Consider the following 22,921-nt stretch of genomic DNA (forward strand, 5'->3'; position numbering starts at 1 on the left):
CGGATTACATCCCAACACAATTTATATGAGTGTATCAGCGTCATCTCACTAAACACATCGTAAGTAGAAAACAGTAGGAACGAACAGTTAGTGCTGCACGTTGATGCCGCCCAATGTCTCAGCCTGGTGGCACGGCTCTCTAGTGTGCTGTTTCCCCCATGACTGTGACTCTGGAGCCAACCCCAGGTGTGGTGTCTCTGCCCAGTGCAGAGAGAGACGCAGATGTATCACCAGCCTGGGAAGAGAGTCTGACGGGACAGTGGAAGCCCAGTGCGTTCATAAGGTTGAAAATGTCTAGGAGGAACAATTGTAAACAGGGAACCTCTATATTTATGAGGGCCCCAAGGCAGTTTGTGTACTCTGGTGAGAGCAGCCCAGACCCTGGTGCAGAAGCAATTCGTGGGAGAAGCTCCCCTGAGGTCCTTTCTGTGGTACTTTGTAGTTCTTGTTGGTTAAGTCCTGTATACCTCAGAGTCTTTGGGGCTCCCTAATATGTTCCTTAAGAACTGAGGACCCCCTAAGTTCCTGATCTTTCTGACTTCCATGGAGAGGGGTGAAGTCTGGTGTGGCAAGGATGAAGCCCTTAGTTCTTAGCTCTGTGTCAAACACTCCATGGGCCTGGTTGGCCTAGGCCTGGACTCAGCCAAAAACCCACAGACTTAAGCCCTCAGCCATTGTTATTGCCAACTCCTGACCACTGTTGCTCATCCCTGGCCCCCCACATCCTCCCTGTACCCGGATGAGGGATCAGGACGGTGTGAAGCTTGGCGGTGAGGTCAGAGACTGGGTAGCAAAAGAGACAGAGGCAAGCACTGCCGAGTTCTATGAAGCAGAGCCTTCACATTCTGACCTATGAAGCCTGGGCTTTTTTTAGCTTCCTACCTCAGTGAGCCATTATCCGTGTGCTAGCGTGAGTTCCTATGGCATGTAGGCGATATCTCTTCACTCGGCCCTGACTGCCCTGACCAGAGAAGATAGGTGCAGAACTGAGTGTTTTCCTGAGGTCTACCAGGAACTCTCCCCACGGATCTTCCTGGAGTCAAGAGAGGAGCCTATGTAGTGGGAGAAGAGTAGACAGTGCCACATCTCGTTCTGACTGCTGAGATTGAAGTTCCAGTCCCTGGCTTCTCTAGGATCATACACTTATTGTGCCCTACACGGGTGCTTTGTCATGCCTACATGTTTATCCCCCGGGGCAGGAATCTCCCTCGGGCACTTCAGAGGCGGGGTACAGAGTGTGGGGTGTAGGCTGATAAAAGGAATGTCACCTGAGCAGTGGAATGTCGTCTCCCGCTATCTTCCCGGACATTTGAGTCCTGTGTAGCCGGAGGGTAGAGAAAGAGCGGGAGAGAATAGATGGAGCGAGCAGGACAGACAGGGGCCAGATTATCAAGAGTCTTGAAGTCATTTATGTGAACATGTAGATTTATTCTACGAGGGGTGGGGCATATAAAATTTACCTTGTGGAGAGTAGCATCATCACCATCACCACCATAACCACCAACCTCTGTAACCGCTTCATTACCATCCATCATCCCTGCCACTACCGCCATCACTGCCACCATGGCCACCATTATTAGCGATGCCATTAATACCATCAGAGATGACATATGTTCTGTCAAGAATGTACCACTGTTCTAAATACTCTCCCACGTGAGCCCTGTTGGCAGTTCTCTGACTTGATTGATGCTGTTGCTCATTCCAATTTTAAAGCTGCCATAACATGGATGAAAATCAAACGGGAGCCCAGGGCAGAACCAGAATCCACTCCACATCTCCCTGACTCTGAAACCTGAGCCCCCAAGAGCTGATCCTACGAATGAAGAATGAGAATTAGGGAGATGGCTGATGTCGGAGGTGAGAAGCAGTAAGGCATGATGATCCGTCCCAGAAAGACTCAGGGGACACAAGGGGGCAGAACTGGAAAGGAATGCTTATCTATTCAGGGATGAAGAAGAAGGGGTGCAGTGAACACTGAGCCCTAGGTTTCTGGAATGAACAGATTGAGCAGCGCTGTTTGTGGAGTCGCAGGATGAAGTTTTTTTTTGGATGACCAAGTGGATGAAGGAAGACATGGAGAGTGGAGGTGGACCTGAACGGAATGTACGGAGATCCCCATTGCATACACAAGCAGCTGCTTTCATCTTGATGCCATGTGGGATGCTCTTGATTTGAGGCAAGGGTCAAATGTAAGCATTTCATGGGAATAGATGATTGGACTTGGCCATCCCTGGCACTCTATGCTATGACATCGAAAAGGGGTTCGGTAACGAGCTATCTGTGGAGGAAACAGCATGGAGGAAAACACCAAAATGACATTTTCTGAAAAATTATAATACGATTTGTTTAATATATTTAAGTGTGCATATTTCAATGCATATTAATGTGTACAAATTATGTGTTGAGAATCATGCTTCCCCCACTTCTAACTCATAAGGGACACACTTGGAGACCACTGATCTTCTCCATGACAGAAGTCTCAGGAACAGACTGTGCTCCGCATCTCCCGACACTTTCAACTGCCAGAGTCAGGATCCCAGGTCAGGGCTCAGGGCTTCAGGAAGTGTGACACAGTCAAACACTATGCAAAGCTCATCTGTTTATTCCAGTGCGCAGAAGAGGTGAGTGTTTACACGGAGCCTCCCCTCTCATCGGCAGCCCCGTCACTTCCTCTGCACAAGTTCTCACAGGACACGCCTTCTCACCAGGCTGTCCACACAAGCACAAAGGGGGCTTTTCTCCTGCAGAGACCCAGGTGGAGACCCTTCAGACACCCTGAGGAGGCCAGGCTGTGTTCCTGGAGCCCACAGCCCACCAACATCTCTTCTGAGGACTGGGCTCTGCTTAACATTTATAGTATGTTATAGTATGGCCGTGGTTGGGTTCCATTCTAGCGCAGAATCCTAGCATCCGCTTCTTACTACACCTGTTTTCCTTTCCTGGCTACAAGTGTTAAGTTTACTGAGGGCAAGGGGAGGGGTGGAAAAGGAATTTCCCCCGAGGTCTTCTCTGTCAGGGTTCAAGGTGTTTTGTTGTTGTTGTTGTTGTTGTTTTGTTTTGTTTTGTTTTGCCAAAAGCGCTCCCTTTGTAAACATTGCGGCCAGCGTGGGTTTCTTTTGCTGGCCCCTTTCCTCTACACCCCTGGCTCCAACCTAGCCAGATACAGAACTCTGCTTGCTTCCCGAGTCTCCAGTTCCTGGGCTATTGAGTAGCCAGGTCCTAAGTGGCTTGGTGTTGGGGATTGTGTGGTCTGTTCCGCAAATCTCCCCTGGAACTTGGAGTACTGTTAGTCACAGGGGCCAGTCTGTAACGCCATTGTTATAGTTTGAGTCTGAAATTCCTCCCGCTCCTCCCTCATGTTTTGAGATTTTTATTCCCTATATGGGGAAGCTATGAAACCTTTAGGGAATCAGATCTAGTTGGTGCAAGTCACCAGCTAGGGTCAAGCCATTGAAAGTCATATCCTGCCCCTGGTCTCGCTTGTGTCTGTTTACTGGTCCGTCCGATGTAAGACGCCTCTGTTGCATGCCCTAGTTACCATACCGCCCCTACTACAGTGGACGGGAACCTTTTTGACACTGTGAGGTGAAGCAAACCTTTTCTCTCCCATAAGCTGCTTCTGACAGATAATTTGTCACAGCCACGAGAAAAGTCACTGATATGGATGTGTGGAAAAATAAACTCCTGTGGAAGATTCTGGAACTAGGAGTATGGAGTCTGACAACTGAGCCCACCCATGGCTCTTGGAGTAGGTTCTTACGGGGAATCCAGTGACCCTGAAGCCGTCTGGGGCAGTTCTCCCATCTCTAGTGGAAGACCTGTTCAAGGAGCAGGTGTGCTGTCCCCGCCCCAGGGGGTGTTTCTCAAGTCACAGTTTCCAGGTAGCTCAGGCCGCCCCTGCCATCACTCATGAGGCAATCTGTGGCCATGTAGGGAGTTGGGCCTGTAATCTTTGCCCTGGGATTAGTGACCTAGGGTAGGTCAGCTGCCCTTACGTACGTATGTAGCTTCCACTACTTTGTGAACCACTCTTAAACCACTGATTGGCACCCCTTGGCCACTGAAACAGGCCACTGTGAGGCAGGACAGCCCTGGACAGTTACGGATTGCAGTCAGGCTGTGTACTGTGGATTCCCTGGGCTGATCCCGCGAGAATTCTTTTTCTTTGTCTCCTAGCAACACAAACTCTTGCAGTCTCCCGCCATCTCTGTGTGCCAAATGCTTTTTTTTCTCATTTTCTTTTATTCTTTTTTAATTAAAATTTCCAACTGCTCCCCGTTTCCCATTTCCCTCCCCCTCCTCCCACATATTGCCCCCTCCCCCCGCTCCCCTCCCCCTATCCCCACTCCACTTCTCCTCCCCCCAGTCCACTCCCCCTCCCTCTCGATACTGAAGAGCAGTCCAAATTCCCTGCTCTACAGGAAGACCAAGGTCCTCCCACTTCTGTCTAGGTCCAGGAAGGTGAGCATCCAAACAGGCTATGCTTGAGAGACCCAGGTCCCAGAAAAATCTCTGAGCCGCAGCCCCCACACAGACCTCGAATGGCTAGGCTCCAAGCCCCAACCCAGAGAAAGAAACACAACCTAAAAACAGGACCAGAGCCAGGGGAAGAGACACTTTGTCCCCAAACCTAGAGCCGGAAAAAAGCCCCTAAATCCTGAAACTAGGGCCAAAAGAATGCACTAGGTCCCTAGATTTAGGGCATATCAAAGATTAGGTTTAAAAAGGTAGAAAGAATCAGAGAAAGAAACACAGTTTGGCCCCAGAAGCAGAGCCATTTCTGCCCCTTACTCAAAATCAGCCAATCCCCGAGCAGGGAAAACGGATCAATCAGAGCCTCAGGCAGTTACTGGCAGTTTGGGAAGTTCCCTTCGTCCTGGAAAGCTCCCCTACAACATTGGGAGGGCAGCCAATCCCAAGCCTGGAAGTCTGGAATGCCCCCTTCAAGCCACTAGGGGGCAGCCAATCACAAGCCCTGAGGCTTGGAATTCTCAGAGCCTCTGTCCCTATATAAACTCCATTTTTTTTTCTGCTGCTCTGGGACTCTTCTACACTGTTGCTGTTGCTGTCGATACTGTTGTTGTTGTTGCTGCTTCAGATGGATGGAGGGAACCGAGTTAACTCATGAATAAAGACTCCTTGTTTTTACATCGGAGGTGGTCTTGTGGTGGTGATTTGGGTTCTGGAATTTGGGCGGGTGTAACATTTTATTGTGTGTGCACTGGGGTGGGGCACTAAATAGAAGGGAAAGGAGGGAGGGAGGGCCTCCCACACCTGCAGGCACAGCCTGTGTTTTCCAACACTGATTATTCCCCATTGGGTAATTCCTGAGCCTCGGTGACTGTCTCTGTGCCAAGCGTCTTCATGTGATGTGTGTTCTGATGCCACACAGTCGCATGACACCTGCCGTTTGCCAAAGCACAAGACCCTCTCACATTCTAGCAGAAGAAGCAGAGGCCAGCGCCAGGCCACTGTGCTGTCCACCGGCTCACCTAGACCCTGTGCTTTCTGCTCCTTTCACAGTTCCTTGCGTTTATACACCATCAGCTGCCTCCTGGGGACTGCAAGTCCTGGCATCCTGCTTACATCAGGGCTAGACAGATGTCACTGTGACTCTCTTATCTCTTGTCCACAGTGTCTAATGCTGTGTGTTCAGCAAGTGCTCCATAAACACTTTGTGGGGTTCTTTCTCACTGTCTCCACGGTGACAGGAGTGACAGAACCCCAATCTCTGGGTCCTTACTTGGGACTCCTCAGAGTTTAACCTCCAGAAGATCCGGAAATCATCAAACTGTGAAACCTAGAAGCAAGTCAGCCAGACCTCCTGTGCATGTAGCCACAGGATGAACCTGGAAGCAGTTTCCCTGGAGATCTGTCCTTCCCCGAGCCACCGTGGGAAGGAAGTGCTGTCACTTCCAACCCTACCCCAGGATCCCTCCACTCACGGGGGCCTCAGAGTGCCAGTCAGTCAGAATCATCCCACTGTGCTCCAGGGCATCCATTCTTCAGAGCACGCCCATGCCATGAGACAGGTCTGGAATCACCTGCCTGTTTCCCTGGGGCTGCCTAGGATGCTTCAGGCTCCTTCCCGCACCCAGGCTGTCCAGGACCCACCAGTCTTCATACGTCTTCGAAGTAGTCCTTCCTGGTGGCCTCTGTTCACTGTCTGTTCCCTGACCAATCCTGCAGCTTGTGGATCTGGCGTTCCACTGAGATAGAAGTCTTCAGAGTCCCCAGGGAGTTCTCCATCTGGACTGATTCTCCCATGCAGCCTCCCTTCCGGCACATCGCTTGGTACACCTCCCGGGACTTCTTCCGGAAGCGCTTGCCCACAATCACGTACACCAGAGGGTTGAGGCAGCTGTTGCTGTAGGCCATGTAGGAACTGATCTGTGTAATGACGTCCACGGCCTGCCTGACCCAGCATCCAGACAGCACGTTGAGACGAATCAGTGTGTCCAGGAAGGTACTGATCTGGAAGGGAACCCAACATATCACAAAGAGCCCCAGGACGGCCAGCACCAGCACAGTGGCCTTCCTTTCTGTCTGGATCTCCTTGAATTTCTTCATCTCATTGTTCCTCAGCACCTGCATGATCTTCACCGTGCAGAAGGTGATGATGGTTAGAGGCAGCAGGAAGCCCACCAGGTTCAACAGCACATTGGTGAATACCTCCCAGGAGGGGGATGGGTAGATGATGGCACAGGCAGTGACGTTGAAGCCTTCTTCGTTGTACTTCATCAGGGTCCTGAACATCAGCATGGGTGAACTCAGAAGCAGCGTACAGCCCCAGATCACCAGGCTGTAGATTTTGGCCCAGCGCACCCCGCGCATCCGGCCCATGGACATGGTCTTCACTAGTGCCAGGTAGCGGTCAACACTCACAAGCATCAGGAAGCAGATGCTGCTATAGAGGTTCATGTAGATCAATGTGTTTACCACGCGGCACAGCACCTCTCCAAACAGCCAGTCGAAGTTATTGGCGATGGTGATGGCCCAGAAGGGCAATCCACAGGCCAGAATGAGATCCGCAGCTGCCAGATTGCCCAGGTAGATCTCTGCCACGGTGCAGTTATTCTTGTGCAGGCAGAACACACTGAGGACAAAGATGTTCTCCAGTGCAGCCAACAGGAAGAGGACCCAGAGGAAGGGAGCCTGGATGGCATTGAGCCAGCTCAACCACTCGATGTCTGGGCAGTCGCTATTCTCTGGAAGGCTCTTGTTAAGAGCAGACTCGAGGATGTGCGTGGTGATGTTGAACATATCATTGCTGAAAGAAAGGGGAAAAGAGACAGTTACACCCTCAGACCACAGGGGGGAGGAGAGAGGGATAAGGAAGGGAGGAGAGAAGAGAAGGGGAAGGGAAAGGGAGGAGTACAGAAGATGAGGGGGACCAAAATGTCCATCTGCTTGGCTAGTAGCTCCCCAGGGCAGTGCGGATGTGGGAGGTGGCAAGACTCCAGTCCCTCTGTGGACCGTACTAGGGGACACTTTGAGAGGCCCTCTGCTCATAGGACCAAAGGGACATGGCATGTCTTGGTCTGAGCTCTGTAAGAATCCTTCCTTGGCCACACCGCAGTGGTGAGTGCCGTCCATGACGGGCAGATGTGCACACTGCCTTCTCCCACCTCTTGCCTCAGGGTCTGTCACCCCTCAGCCTCCCAGAGCTGGTCAGGAAGGAGTAATGAATCAGATTAGAACAGTGATGTCCTCCTCAGTGGCCCCAGGACCACAACCACTTCCCAGGACAGCCCGTGCCTTCCGGCACTGCCCACTGGCAGGAAAGCATGAAGGTCAGCAGAGGTTGCATAGGAAGAGAGAAAGTGAGGCTTTGGACCTGGACTCAAATCCTGGCTCTTTTATCAGTTAACTCTGTGACCTTAGATCTTTACTTAATGTCCCTAACCAGTAAAATGGGAATAATAAAATATACTTCTTCGGATTGTAAGTAAAGATCTCAAAAGTCCCAAGCGCTGTGGTTCACCGAACATTAGTAATTATTTCCGTCAACCTATTAAAATGAAAATCAATGTCAACCTATTAAAATGAAAATCAGTGTCAAACTAGGACTGCCATTTGTGTTCTTTGGTAACCCCTCGACCACATTAATCCCTGGCTCTTCTTTCACTTTTAGGTGACATTGGCACCCCACAAGGCAAGCCCCTTCTCAGAAGTGTTTAGAGTGAGAGAATTTATCTGTGTTCAGCAAAGAGGCACTCGGCTTGGACACACGTTAGTTAGCTTCCAGTTCTAGCTGTGTGGCCTTGGGCACATGGCTTGACTTCTCTGGGCTTCCATTTCTACTTTCCTCCCACCACCATGCTATTATCTTCCTGACTGGCCTCGTGTGATGGCTTCAAGGTTCAAATCAAAGAGCGATTGTGAAGATACATTAAAAAGCCCAAAGCACACTTAGGAGGCAAGTGTGATTGGCATCTTCCCTGTGGTTTGGGTGCTAGGCGAGGCCCATGGCTGGGCAAGTGAAAGGGGACACCAGGCAGTATATCTGGGAATGTCTGTTTAACATCCTGGGGTTTCCCAGGAAGAACCCCTGAGTGCCTTCTGGGCTGGGGCCACCATAGAGCCCGGCTGAGACCTGTGACTCATTGGTAATACAGTTTGGACCCTGAGGTGCCTGGAGTCCCTGTAGCTCCAATGGGGATAAAGAGTCCCGTGGTCACCTGTGTGATGAATATTGGCTAAGTGGTGATTTCAGGAGGGCTCAGCCCCAGCATTCTACCTTCCTCACCAGCACCATCATCACTGCCATTATCACAACCACCATGACTTCCATCACCAGCATCCAGAGTCCTGGAGCTGGTCCCAGAGGAGTTTAAAAGTCCTGAGGATGGGGGAGTGCAAAGCAGCCAAGGCTAGACCAGAGACCCATCTCATCCGTTTGGGGTCATGGGGTTAAAGTTTGGAGGGTGATCCCAGACAGGAAAGGGGCTGTGTGACTGATGTAAGAGGTGCGTGTGAATAAGGGTCTCCGCTGTTGCCCCGAGGATGTCATGTAGAGGCCAATGGGGAAGACGCATGGAAGGCTCGGGAAAGATGCTTTGCTACAAAAAATTCTCTGATATGGCTCCCTCTGGGAGGTGGAGTCTCATTCTTTTCCCCATGGATGTGGCTGGACTTAATGACTGGCTGCTGACCTCCAGGGGTAGTAATGGCATGTGAGCTCCAAGGTGAGGTCATCAACTACATTGCCCCATCTTCCTTCCTGGCCTTCCAGAGTGCTGGCCGTGGGAAGCCAGACACTTACGGCGTGGACACTTGGAAGCACCTTGCAAGTGGAGTTGCCAACCCCAGTGCAGCCTGTGTGTGGTGTTTCTGCTCCCATGGCTCAGCCTCTTCCTACTGAGCCCAGGCATCACAGAGAGAGGCCGCCACCCACAGGCTGTCCTGCATTCTGACCTATGGGAATGGGCAGCTTCTTTGGGAACCTTCCTGGTGTCCTCATTCCAGCCCTGAGTTCTATTTCTGTGGACATGGAGGGCCCATGTTCTTAGCAGCAGCTTGGGGGAGCTGTTCACCCACTAGAGACTCAAACATACCATCTCAGCCATTCAGTATTCATTCTGTGGGCCAGCACTCGGAGGAAACGCGGGAGTGTCAGGAGCTGCCTGGTCAGTGAGCATTCTGAACTGTTAGGACATTCTCAGTGACCTACTGGGGTGGACATCTCTGTCACACCTGCCATAGGATGGGCAGGCTTGGGACCTCTGCTGTTCTGCCCATACTGGTCCATCAAGATGGAGACCTGTCTCCTGGCTCTGCTCTGGTTGTTTCCCCAAAGCTTCCTTTAGTGTTCTGTCTTCCAGCAGACATCAATTCCATCCACAATGACCCTGTCTTCCCAACTTGGACTTCTCTGATTTGTTGGATACTGATGCCAAAGTTTGAATTTTTTTTTTTTGGACAGGAAACAGCTCTGGCTGTCCTGGAACTCGCTTTGTAGAACAGGCTAGCCTCACACTCACAGAGGTTCACCTGCCGATGTCTCACAAGTGCTGGGATTAAAGGTGTGTGCTACCTCCTCCTGGCCACAGTTTGATTCTTTTACTCCCGCCCCCCAAGTTTATTTTTTGGACACCTCACTTGCGATGATGTGCCCTTATGCCCTCCCCTAGTCCCACAAACGCCACTCCTGCTGCTCCTGACAAGTCCATGGGGACGAAGATTGAAGCTTTGATCTTCTTCAGGTCTACACGAAGCATCCCCTCTATCACGATCCAGGTCAGGATGCAGCCCTCCCGCCACCCGGAGTCCTAGAGTGATTGACAGTCAGGTGAAGGTCCCTTGACTCACCCAAAAGAGGCTGTGGTGTACATGGGGTCCTCATGCATAGACAGGGGCATGGGTCGCTTCCAAGGAGGGTACATTTGTATTTAGGACGCAGAGAGGTGAGGTTCTTCCTGGGGGAGTGGAGAAGAAGACATCATCAGTCGTGATGACCAAAACACACATTTCTGGGCTGGAGAAATGGCTCAAGTGGTTAAGAGCGTGGCTGCTCTTCCAGACGTGGGTTAAATTCCCAGCCCCTACATGGGAGCTCACAACCATCTGTAACCTCAGTTCCAGGGGATCTCACAGCCTCTTTTGGCTTCCAAGACAACAGACACACAAGCGCTACATAGATGCACACATTAAAAAAAAAAAAAACCCAGTTAATTGGAAGGAAAAAAATTCACATCATTTATGAGGATGCAAGATGGAGTCTCAGGCCTTTTCTGGACATACAAGTGCTAAGGCCACATTGAATGGTAAGTGTGGCTGGCTGCAGTGTCTACATTCAGGAAGCTTCCAGACTGTGGAGACGTGGGAGATGCTACTCAACTGGTCGCAAAGACTTGCCGACTAGCATTGAATGCAAAGACAATGGTTTGACTGTATCCCCAGATGTAGACAGAGACTGCGTATTCATTTCCCAGCCACCCAGGCCTGAATAATCACACAAAAACTGTATCAATTACAATACGGCTTGGCCGATGGCTCAGGTGTATTTCTAGCTAGCTCTTGCATTGTAAATTAACCCATTTCTATTGATTTGCATATTGCTACAAGGCTGTTAGATTCTGGTATCTCTCCCCCTCAGCAGCTACATGGCATGTTCCTGACTCTACCTACTCTCTCTCTCTCTATCTCTGTTTGGATTTCCTGGTTTTATTTGCCCTGCCATAGGCCAAAAATAGCTTCTTTATTAGCCAATGGTAATAAAACATATTCACAACATACAGCGGGGAACCCCACTTCACCCAGAGGTCTCATGTAAGGAGCTTGGTCCCTATGAAAGACGGCATTGCACCTTCAGTCTGAACTGTACCCACAGGTTTGTTCTAAGCACTTGGTCCAAAGGGATGGAGCTTTTTTGGTATGTCATGACACCATTGGGGGTGGGGATTGTCTGGCAGAGATGGGTCACTAGGGGCGGGCCTCTTGAAGGTCACGAGAACCTCTGGTTCTGAGTCACCCTCTGCTTCCTGTCTCTGACAGTGTGAGGAGACTTGTCATGTGCTCTCACTGCCATCGTAGACTGAACCCCACTCGGAGACTGTGAGTCCAAACAGAACTTTCCTTCACTCAGTTCCACTTCTGCCAGACAGTTTATCCCATCAGGCCTTCACACTTGGTCCAGGACTCCATGGGACATGACAGTCCTGCCTGGGAGGTGTTTAGGAAGCTGAGGGTGCATGCATTTGTTTGGGTGCTTGCATGTGTATGGGTGTACCCCAGATATGTCCCACTCGGCAGTCAGACACTCCTAAGCAAGAAGATTCTGGACACAGCATAGTCATCTAGTTTCAGAAGCCAGTCGTCTCCCAGGTTCAGAAGCCAATCTCCCAGTTCGGCAATGGCAGCCAGGACCAACGTAGACAGTTGCGGGGGATGGGAGAGAGTATCGTAAGGCACCCAGATGATGCTGCAAGAGTCTTACTGGAAACTTCTAAAGCCAAGGCCAGGATTAGAAATTCACAAGAACTAAGTCTGCTTCTCCAAGGAGTGGAGATTGGGAAAGAGAAGAAATACCCCATGGCCAGCCTTTCAGAGAGACCCTTCCAGGCCTCTAGAGGCAAAATCCAACTGTCTGAGGATTTTGAACTAGTTTTAAGGCTATGTTAAGCATTATGGAGGTGTCTGTTAGTCACAGGTTGGCTGTCCAGGAGAAGGGCAGAGAGGCTTCTTCTGTCTGGGGGCTGGAGATGCTGCGGCCAGGTGAAGTTCATTGGGATAGTGACATTACTAGATGTTGGGGCCTTGGACTTGGTGGCCCTGGAGACGGGTTCAGTGCCCTCGGTGACTTTGCCATAAGTATCTGGGCAATGTGACCCAGACAGCCTCTGTTTTTAAGATAAAAGCAAAGTGCGTCTCCTCTCTTTGCCCCACATGTGGCCACCAGGTGCATTACTGCCCAGGGGACTTGTCAACTGAAGGTTTCTGTACATCTGGATGCTCCCGGGATGGCACTTCAGTGTGGGTTCCACTGGATCCCACTCCAGACAACCTCCCGTTTTCTACTGCCGTGGGCTTAGCAGCCCTTAGGACCACTCCATGGGCTCTGCCATCTGGCTGCCCTGTGGGTCTGGCTAGGGGCACAATCAGGGGATGGAGGGAGTGAAGATGGGGCACTGGTGTTCCAGCTCCCTACTCTGGAGGCCCTAGGGTCCAGAGTCCCCAGCCTTTACCCACAGCACCACTGTCTGAGGGGGAAGGACAGGGAGTGTGGGCCATGCAAGCCCAAGGCAGCCAGGTACCGTCCCCCAACCTGAGCCTACATGCTCTCTACACCTCTGTGTGTGGACTCTTTAGTCCACCTCTCTTGTCACCCATCCTAAATGTACCTTCTCAATCCTCCTGGGGTTTGGGGCACAGTTTGGGACAGCAAGTTCAGGTACAAGGAGAATGTTTACAAAAGATTCAGGCTGGGAAGTCAGTGCTCATGACAGTGGCGTGATGTGCTGTGTGTGTGAGGTGTGTACGTGCGGGGGAGCAGGAGGGCCCTGCCCGCTCCCAGATGTTGGTTGACTCCTACAGATGCTGGGGCAGGGGGTTCCAACATTCCAGTTCTCTTGCACACTCAGTGTGGACAGTGTCTTCTGGAGGCAGCCCAGATAAAGGAGGTGGAAGAAGAAAATTTCCCTTATGTCTGCTTGCTGCAGTCAGTCTCGTTGGCCAGTTCGTCTATTCTGTTGCTGTGGCATGCTGTCACTGATGGCACTGCCCAGCTTTTGTGGGTGTCTGTCATGGACTAAAGAGCCGAGGTTCCCTGGGAATCCTCCAGGACTCTAACCCCAGACTGGGACAGCAGGAGAACTGGCCTTGTAGACTGAGGAGCCAGGTTCTTAGACTCTCCAGAATGAAGACAGCCATTGTTGGACTACCAGACCATATTATGTGTAAGCAAATGAATAAATGCTTTTTAAATATACGTTCACTCTATCTGTTCTGTTCTTCTAGAGAATCCTGACCAACACAGACAGAAATCCTCCACGGGACTGGTATTTTTCTCAGCTGTATCATGGAAGTTTGCCCCAGAGCCCCTCCCTTCACTGTGAGGGAGGGATGAGTCAGTGGCAGGCAAGTGCCAGCTTTCGGCCAATGGTCTGCCTTCTTAGTACCACCAGGGGGCACCCTGCTTTAGTCGTGTGTGTGTGTGTGTGTGTGTCTGTGTGTGTGTCTGTGTGTGTGTCTGTGTGTGTCTGTGTGTGTGTCTGTGTGTGTATTCAGGGTGTGTGTGTGTGTATTCAGTGTGTGTGCGCGCACACGTGTGGTGTGTGTGTGTGTATGTGTGTGTTTGTATTCAGTGCGTGTGTGTGTACATGTATGTATTCAGGGTGTGTGTGTGTGTGTATTTAGGGCAGGGCCCTTCGACCTTGCTCTCATGCTCACAGCTCAGGTTTTTGGCCCTGATTTTATATCAGGATGGACACTGATTTCACAGGTTTGGAAGGAGACACCTAGCCTGTTGATCTCGGGGAACCTTTGATACTGTGTTCTGTCTGTGTTCTGTGGGGCATATATACTTCAGCATCTCAACAAAAACTGTTTGTGCACAGGTGTGTGCATGTGTGCATCACTATCTGTGTGCAAACTGTACCTGTGTGACCCCTCCATCTGTTTATCCTCAGGGCAGGTGTCTGCCTCGTTGCTCTTCCCACTGTCTGCTTGCCATGTTGACCACTTAAACAGCAGCAGCCAGTAAGCAACCCCCCCTCCAACACACACACACACACACACACACACACACACACACACACACACACCACCCAGGCCAGAGCCGGGAAGAATCGGGTCTCCTGAGTCCCTTCCTGACCCTTCCCAGGATATGAGTTTCCCCTAATGCCTGCTTTACACATCAGGATGCTGTTTATAGACCGTCCCTAGGTAAACCTTCAACCAAGGCACAGATGGGTCTGGGGAGAGTGGGTCCCTCATAGCCTGCATCAGCCTCAGCAGCAAAGTGCAGCCCTGGGCATGGCTTTCCAGGGAACCCTTTCCCTTAATGGAAGAAGGCAGCAGTTGCCTTCAGGCCTGGGGATGAGCGTGGACAGTGAGGAGCTGCCTGCAGGGGTGGAGGTGGGGGTGAAGAGTGGGGAGCTGCCTGCAGGGGTGGGGATGGGGGGATAGACAGTGGGGAGCTGCCTGCAGGGGTGGGGGTGAGGGTGGACAGTGGGGAGCTGCCTGCAGGGGTGGGGATGGGGGTGAAGAGTGGGGAGCTGCCTGCAGGGGTGGGGGTGGGGGATAGACAGTGGGGAGCTGCCTGCAGGGGTGGGGGTGGGGGATAGACAGTGGACTCTTCATTTTCAGAACTCCTAGAGTCAGCTCAGAAAACTAGACCCAACATTAGACTTGAGCATGTGGGCCCTTCCAGCGTCTGGACATTTTCTGGTTTTGGAATGTTCCAGAAATATTACTAATGGACAGAGGGAGTCTTGAGAAGAGAACCCCTTGCTGCAGGGAGGGGGTGGGGTGAGGGTGGGGCAAAGTGAGTTTGCTGGAGTGCTCACCTCAGACCTCAGAGGGCTGCTGCAATTCTTTGTCTTTTCTAGCTCACTGTGGCTAGGTGATCCCGTTTAGAATGTCGTTTTCCTTCCGACACAGAACTTCTCAGTTGATAGATTCGCAATGCAGTCCCAGCACGCTTGCCCCTTAAAATGAAAATCCCGTCTACACAGCCCTCGCAGGGGTTGCCCCCATCCTACTTCCTCCACAGGTCTCATAGTGATGTCTTGAAACACAAGCACTGCATTTGAAGCTATTCCTCTGCTCCAGTCCTCTTTGTGTTACGTGTGATCTGCACTGTTCCGGCCTCTTAATTCAGTCCTGGCTCTCAGGCATTTCCTAGGCTCCTAGCTCTGCCTGAAGTCACGCTCCTATGCCTGCTACTCACACTCCAGCGGCCCACACTCCAGCGGCCCACACTCCTGCTGCCCACACTCCAGCGGCCCACACTCCTGCTGCCCCTACATCCCATGGGGTTTTCTTCTTTCTTCAAGTACTTTGCCATGGTCATTCATGTGGGACAATCTAACTGGGACATTGTTTCCTGTTATGTCCCCTAAAGCTGACCTATATCTTATGGTGGTGACTTCCTGTAGCGGTTAAAATCTATAAGCCCTGACTTTCCACAGGGAAGGCATCCATTAGGCATGTCCGCCTTATGGATTTTGTGCCACATGTATCTCAGGATGCCTATGGATCGTTGTGACATGTGTGTAGATGACATGTTGAAGTGTTGGGCAAGCCTGGCCTCGGATCCTCTGAGTAGACTTGATTTCACAAGAAGGAGAATAGTTAGAGAAGATCCCGGTTTCACAGAAGATGAAGAAACACAATCAGGGCTGGCAGCTTCAGTCCAGGTCCAAGACTTCAACATAAGAATGTTTGAGTACTGCGGTCTCTCTCTCTCTCTCCTGCCTTAGCCATTTATTCTAATTGCTGTGTGGTTCCTCTTGCTGCTTCTGCCAAGCGCCTGACCCATGGCAGGTTCTCTGTCGGTGCTGGCTAGTTGACAGACAACGGGCAGGTGATGTGCTTTTCCTTGCCTCTGTATCTTTGCAGAACAGAGGCAAAAGCCGACAACCGTGCATCTCCGTTATATCCTCATACCCCTGGAGGCTGAGACATCCTTTCCCCAACAAAAATGCAGAGGCACAGAAGCCACTTCAAGTAGCCCAAACTCACACCCCATCAGGGGCAGGCTTCAAACCCAGGTCTGAGTAAGTCTGAAAGCTAAACCTTCCTCTAGCCCTAGAGAGGCTCTCACCCAATCTCCTAGTGCAGGCCACATCCCAAGGAAGAGCAGCAAGATGGGTGAGCTCACAGCCTATCTGTCTACTGGGGAAGTTGTAGACTTCTCCACAGAGAAGATGATCTGCATGTCCAGGGCCTCTCTGCCTCTCTATCTGCTAAGCCTCAGGCTCTGATGGGGACTTCGGGAGGACCTTCAGTGCACAAAAGAATAGATGCCCCCAGCCTGTCCCTGATGATATCTCACCACTCTGAGGACTTGATAAGAAGAGGTTCTTGCCACAGAAGAAGCCAAGATTCTTATCCTTGTCTCTGTCCTGCTACCTATTTCTTAAATGGGACTTGAGCAGAGTTTGACAAGGAAGCCAATAAGAGCGGCCACTGCGTGTGCGCACGCGCCTGTGCATTATATGTGTGTATAGGTGTCGTGTGTGTATGTGTGCATAAATAGTGTTGTGTAAATGTGTACATAGTGTGTATATGTACATAGTGTGTATGTGTGTGTGTGTACGCGTGCATGTTCCAATGAAGGCTGAGCACTATCTAGGTGTGCTCTGGGAGAATGCCCAGTTTTATTATGAAACTCTCTGTCACTGTCGTGTGTGCTCAGGAATGTGACTGAACAGGGCCAAGTACCCAGAGCTGTCCCAGGGACTTCATCACTGAGACTCATGGCCAATCCAAGGCCAGCTCCAACACTCACCAGCTGTAGACAATCTTGGATAAGCAGCCTCAGTTTCTGCAGCTGCTAGACCGGGATACTAATGTCACCCCCTTGGGGAGGTTGTGGAACTGCCAACAACTGCAAGGCGCACTTTAACTGCTCCAAGCCGACGGTATTGTCTTCCTGCTAACAGCAGGCTTTATTAGAGGTATGCACCCTGGCGCCAAAGGAGAAAATGCCCAGGCTTCCCTGTATCTTCTTTTTATCAGGAGAGGAAACGGAGCTTCCCTCACTTCCCCCACTAACCAGGACACTTCAGCCTGGAACCGGAACCAAGACTACCTGTATAAACTGGAGCAGCCAGAGGGGGCGCTCTGGGACTGGGCCAGGGTGCAGCCCCTCTGAGAACGTTCTTTCTGGTGTCCTGGTAATTGAAGGCCCAAGCTTTCTGAAGTCCTGAAGTATTTGAGTGGGAAGGGTTCCCAAGAGGCTTTTCAGAAGAGAACTTGAGGCTCAGAGGCGGAAAGTGTTCTCCCAGGAGACACCCACTCAGCTGAGCTTCACCTTGAACCCGAGACCTTGAAATCCCAGCCCCTCATTCTTTTTATTATCTCATGGCTGCCCCATACTGAGGTGGAAGGCCAAGATGTGTGTGCCCAGTGTCAGTCAAAACCAGAGTTAGTGCCCGCCTCACCCCATACTGTGGTGGACACGCATGGGATGTTAGGAGCACGTGCCTTTGGTGAAGGTAACGGGTACAGACAGTCTTCCCACGCCCCTGAGCGGCCCAGGTTTCCTGTCCTGAGCATTGAAATAATCACGGTAACAGGCGATATAAATCTTTTCCAGAGAACAAAACCAAAAACCACATTAGAGAGGAAGGCTGCATGCACGTCCAGACAGGAACACAAGTTCCTGCAGCACAATTCCCTTGGGTGGCAGACAAGGTAGGGAGCACGTGGGTCCTGAAGGGTAACCGTGACTCTACAGCTTCCTCAGCCGCCCGAGAGAGGGCCTGTGATAGCATTTGTAGTCGAGAGCCCTTGAAAGAGGATGAGCCCCCACCCCACCCCGACTCTTCCAGAGTGACCACTACGGGATCATTTACACCACTGCCAAGTGTGTCTATGGCACTTGCCACCCAGCTAGGTTTCCAAACAAGCGGGAAGAAGGCAGACCGAGCAGAGAACCTGAGCCAGCCGCAGACAAAACAATCCCATGTCATGAATCAGTTTGGGTAAACAAGGAGGGGAAGATCCCAGTGAGTTTGGGGCAGGAGGAGCCGAAGTTTTGTCCCTTCTTACATAATATACTATAATATCCAGGGTCAAGAGCTTCCCCAGGACGTGCCTTTGGCTATGACGGGGCTTAGCGCTTTCCCTTCTTGGGGGTAACCTTTCTCCATCCAAATGTCTGTTCTTGTGTTTGCCATAGAAGCCTCATCTGAGGGTTACCTCCTTTGAGAAACCTTCCCTGATTTCTCCGCCATCAGACAATCCTTGTCCGTCTGGGACATTTGAGCCAAAAACTGGAGGAGGTTGGCCTAGTGTTGAGACCTGGGTAAATGTCTGGTGACTGTGGACCCTCTTTTTGTTCGTAGGTGACACAGGTTACAGGTGACTCTGGAGATGTCCCGGGGATGGGGGAGGGGTAGCAGAGAGCTCTCCATCTGAGAAACATGCAAGCAGACGCCATGGGATCTGCTCACTGAGCTTCAGAAGCACACCTTTTTTCTCATTGGCACCCAAAGGTGGACTGAGTCCGTCTTAATCAGCTCCTTCACTGGGCATGGCACAGAGATGCTGTCCCCCTGACTCCCTGTCTCCCTGTCTGGTTCTCCCCACCTTTCAAGGACCCAATTAGACCTGCTCAAAGTCCTGCCAAAGACTGAGTATCCCCTTAGTCACATGACCTCTGTCTGCTGGAAGAGGAGCCCCTCAAAAGAGGGAGTCACCCTTCAGAATTCCAGCGCTCTGGGCTTGGCCAATTTTTCCAGGAAGGTGTGGGAGGGGAGCCGGATTCTGAGTGCGGCAGAGCCAGGGGTCCAGAGAGATGCAGAGAAGACTGGGAAAATCCAGTCCTGGAAGCTCTTTCTCATCAGGCCCGGGTTGTGGAGCAACACAGTAGGCGTGTCTTGATTCTGTCAGTGCAACCTGGGGCAAATGACTCCACTTCTTGGTAAAGTAGGCTTACTTCTTTGAACAGGATGCTGTAAGTTCTGGTAAAAATGTAACCCAGGGCCACGGATGGTCATATTTGCTTTCCATGTTTCCGAGCACATGACAGCTAAGCCTCTGTATGTAAGCATGATTCCCATCAGCCCCGTTTTACAGACAGGTAAACTGAAGCACGGGTAGCAGAGAAGAGAAGAATGGGCAGAAACCCAGGCAGAATGGGCTGGAACCTAGGCTGTGGAAACTTTGAACTGATATGTCATAGACAGACCAGATAGGATACATCGTGACTGACCCTACGCTGCAACGGTTTCCGGCTCACAGCCTGGAGCCCCGCCTCTCCTGTAACAAGCACATCCTGAGCAACTATCATTTACTTTGTCCCTATCTCAGTCTGGGCCTGCTACTGATCTGTCTTACAATCAGTCTGCAAATAGAAGGAAATGTATCCTTTTTGGAAAAAAAAGTTAAAAATTCCTTCATTTTTTTTTATTCCTGATTCCACAATTTACAGGGCAATATACCTGACGTAAGGAAAAGAAAAAGAAAAGGTCACAAGAGACAAAAGACCTCAGGAGTGCACGCCTGATTGACACTGTATTGCATGAATTAGTGGCTGTGCCTTTACCCTCTGTGGCTACGACAGCCGGAGAAGGGATTCCTGTTTAGGCTGCAGTGACGTTTCTGACAGTGGCTCGTCACCCCTTTTGTGGCAGACAGTTCCTCCTGAGACTACTGTGCAGAGTAACCTGCAGCTTTCCTGGAAACTCCTTGCTCTCCCGCTAAGAGCTATAGTTGTCTCTGCTGTTTCCACTCTGCCTTCTGTTACCGTATCCACCACAGATCCGTAGCCAGCACCACAGGCACCGCCCCAGCATCTTTGATTGTTTGCTATAATTTCCCACATGGCAGTCACCTCCACCCACATCTCCCCCTTCCTGGTAGCCACCAGAGCCTCTTCCTTCACCTCCATATCCACCACCTTGGTTTCCATATCCTGATCCACTGCCACCATAACCTCCTCTACTGCTGTAACCATGACCACACCAGAGTTGCCACCGTCACCTCCAAATCCATTATAGCCACCATCCACACCTCCATAACTACCTCTGCTGCCACCACCTTCACCACCAGAGCTTCCTTTTCCACCAAAGTTTCCCCCATGACCAAAAGGAAAGAAAGAAAATCAAGGGCCCGTCTCACTTCACAGTTATGCCCATTGACAGTGTGGTATTCTGAACAACAGTTTTATCGACTGTGTCGTGATCGTCAACAATTAAAAAAGCAAGTCAGTTCTCCCTCTCCCACTCTGCCTGACTTCCATAATTACTATGATTTCAATCTTGTCATAGTTTTCAATGTAGTCCCTCAGATACTGATCTTCTGTGTCTCCTTTAATACCACTCTGATGGCTGTTCTTTTTTCTTTTTCTTTTTTTCTAAGACAGGGTTTCTCTATGTAACAGCCTTGGCTGTCCAGGTTGGCCTCGAACTCACATAGATCTTACCTCTGCTTCCCAAGGGCTGGGATCAAAGGCGTGTGCCACCACCACCTGGCTATGATGGCTGCTCTTGGCTGTCCACTATATATGACTACATCTGGAATGGAGGCACAGCAGTGAGGGATTTCTGTCTAACGTGAAGTAAGAAGGCACACACCTTAATCTGGACCTTGAGGAGGGAAGTGTTATCTGGGCCACACGTTCTGCTGGAAGCCTTTATAAGGACAAGGAAGAAGGAAGCTTTGCCCTTTCTCTGCTTGCCCTTTCCTTGCTAGCACATCCATCCCTTCACTATCTTTAGAGCCTACTTCTTCAGAATTTCAGCATAGCACTACAGGTCAGCCAAGAAATCCAGCCTTGTGCACTGAGAAACTGACGGGTTCTTGGACTTTCTTTCCACAGGCAGCCATGGCTGGATTCACTGGACTACAGTCTGTAAGTCATTCTAATAAAAACCCCCTTTATATACATATTCATTCTGTAAGTTCCATCAGTCTACAGAACCCTGACTGATACAAGCACCACCAAGAATTCTCTTCACTGTTAAGTGGGCACTGGGCTTTCCAGGATCCTTCCTAGAAATGGCTCCCTTGGTTTCGCCACAGGCCCATCAACCTTGTATGACTGAGCACACGCAGCAGCACCCGCCTACTTCAACGCAAGCGCAGGTCACAACCATAGCCTCTGGAATGTTTTGATTGGAGCTCCCCCATTACTCCACAGTCTTTAAGTGTGCCCCATTTCTCAAAATGTTCTCTTAAGTTGGTGGTTCTCAACCTTCCTAATGCTGCATGTGACCCCTTAGTACAGTTCCTCATGTTGTAGTGACTCCCAACCATAAAATTATTTTACTTGCTACTTCATAACCATAATTCTATCCTTATAGTTATGTGCTCTGTCTCTGTCTGTCTGTCTGTCTGTCTGTCTGTCTCTCTCTCTTTCTCTGTATAGACCAGAGGATAACCAGTTGTTTTCCTTAGGTAACATCTACCTTATTTTCTGGGACGATCCCCCACTGATCTTTAATCTTAGCAGGCTAGCTAGCTAGCGCCAGGGACCCACCTGTCCCTTCTTCTCCAGGGCTGGACGACAAGTGAGCCCCATGACCCATGGAGCTTTTCTTTTAGACTTTTAGTTATTTATTTGTGTGGGTGTTTGGCCTCCACGTATGTCTGTGTACCACCATGTACATGCAGAGCCTGTGGAGGCCAGAATGTGGGCTCTGGGAACGAATCTGTATGCTCTGGAGGAGTAGTCAGGAGCCCCCTCTCTAGCTGACACCTGGATTTTATTAAAGGAGGTTCTGGGGCTTGAAATCAGGGCCCCATGGTTGAGCAGCAAGTACTTTATTGAAGATGGATGCTAAAAAGAAATCCCACACTAGCTCAGAATCGAGTATAATAAAGGGTTATTTATTTAGGGATAGACTCACAGATCACAGTCCTCTGCACGAATGGGGAACAGGAACCTTATCCAGCAGCCGGAAGAGAGAGAGAACGTGTGCTTTACATGGGCATATATAGTTTAAGAGGCCACGCCCAATTGGGTGGGTTGCTTAGAGGCTACTGGCTGTGGGATTTCCTACAGCATTTTACCATCTGAGCCACCTACCCATCAGGCCACCTTCTTGTCACCAACATCTGTTACATAAACACCCCATCCCCAGCCTACAGCAGGCAAGCCTGGTTTGTAGTTTTAGCTAGCAGGAGGGGACTTGGAGGGAACCTGTGACCTGCTCCAGGGCTGGGAAGCCTCAGCCAGGACCTGACCCTGCATGTGTGCCAACACAATGCCACAATATGGGTGGAAAAATCCCCAGGTCTGAGCTGGGATTGAGCAGTGCCTCTGGCATGCATTGGCTTGCTGACTTCTCCAGTGCTTCTTCACATTCTGGGGCCAGAAATAAACCCTCCCAGATTCCCTGCCCAGCTCATTGCTGATTTGACCTGCTGGGACCCATTCCTACTCCAAAGCCTGCCCTGGGGAAGCTGGGGTCACAGTTTTGTTTCCCCACTTAATGGTTAGTCTCTAAGTACCATTATGGGTGAATGGGGCAGGCTGTTAGCAGGGGCTCAATCAGTTTTCTGGATGGCCATTAATGGGAGTTTGTTCCTACTGAGGCACCAGCTGCCCATCTGCAAGGATCCACTCCTGATTGCTCACCCCTGCAGAGACCTTCAGAACCAAGACAATGTAAAAATAGCCTGGTCTTCCTGTGGCATGTCACAGACCAGAGAAGGTAGTAATAGGTGGCATCTTTGATGTCTTTCTGAATAGGGATGAGGCAGGAGGAGAGGGTAGACTAATGGCTTCCAACCTTGCCCCCAGAAG

At 50.8% G+C, this 22,921-nt stretch overlaps 1 protein-coding gene across 2 annotated transcripts in view; it reads right to left on the reverse strand.

The window, feature by feature from the left end:
* Window positions 1-5,612: 5,612 nt before the first annotated feature.
* The window catches only part of Bdkrb2 (bradykinin receptor B2), a 30,623-nt gene continuing 13,314 nt past the window's right edge, over window positions 5,613-22,921 (reverse strand). Inside the window, exons 2-3 of one of the 2 annotated variants that reach the window (XM_057782895.1) lie at window positions 10,312-10,418; window positions 5,613-7,270 (exon numbers count right to left, since the gene is read on the reverse strand). In XM_057782895.1, the coding sequence (XP_057638878.1) occupies window positions 6,160-7,270; window positions 10,312-10,385 (1,185 nt within the window). In that variant the 5' untranslated portion in view covers window positions 10,386-10,418 and the 3' untranslated portion in view covers window positions 5,613-6,159. The remainder of the gene's footprint in view (window positions 7,271-10,311; window positions 10,419-22,921) is intronic. The other variant, XM_057782896.1, reaches the window with a different exon arrangement.

This window comes from Chionomys nivalis, chromosome 10, assembly GCF_950005125.1.
Source record: "Chionomys nivalis chromosome 10, mChiNiv1.1, whole genome shotgun sequence".
NCBI classification, from domain to species: Eukaryota; Metazoa; Chordata; class Mammalia; order Rodentia; family Cricetidae; genus Chionomys; species Chionomys nivalis.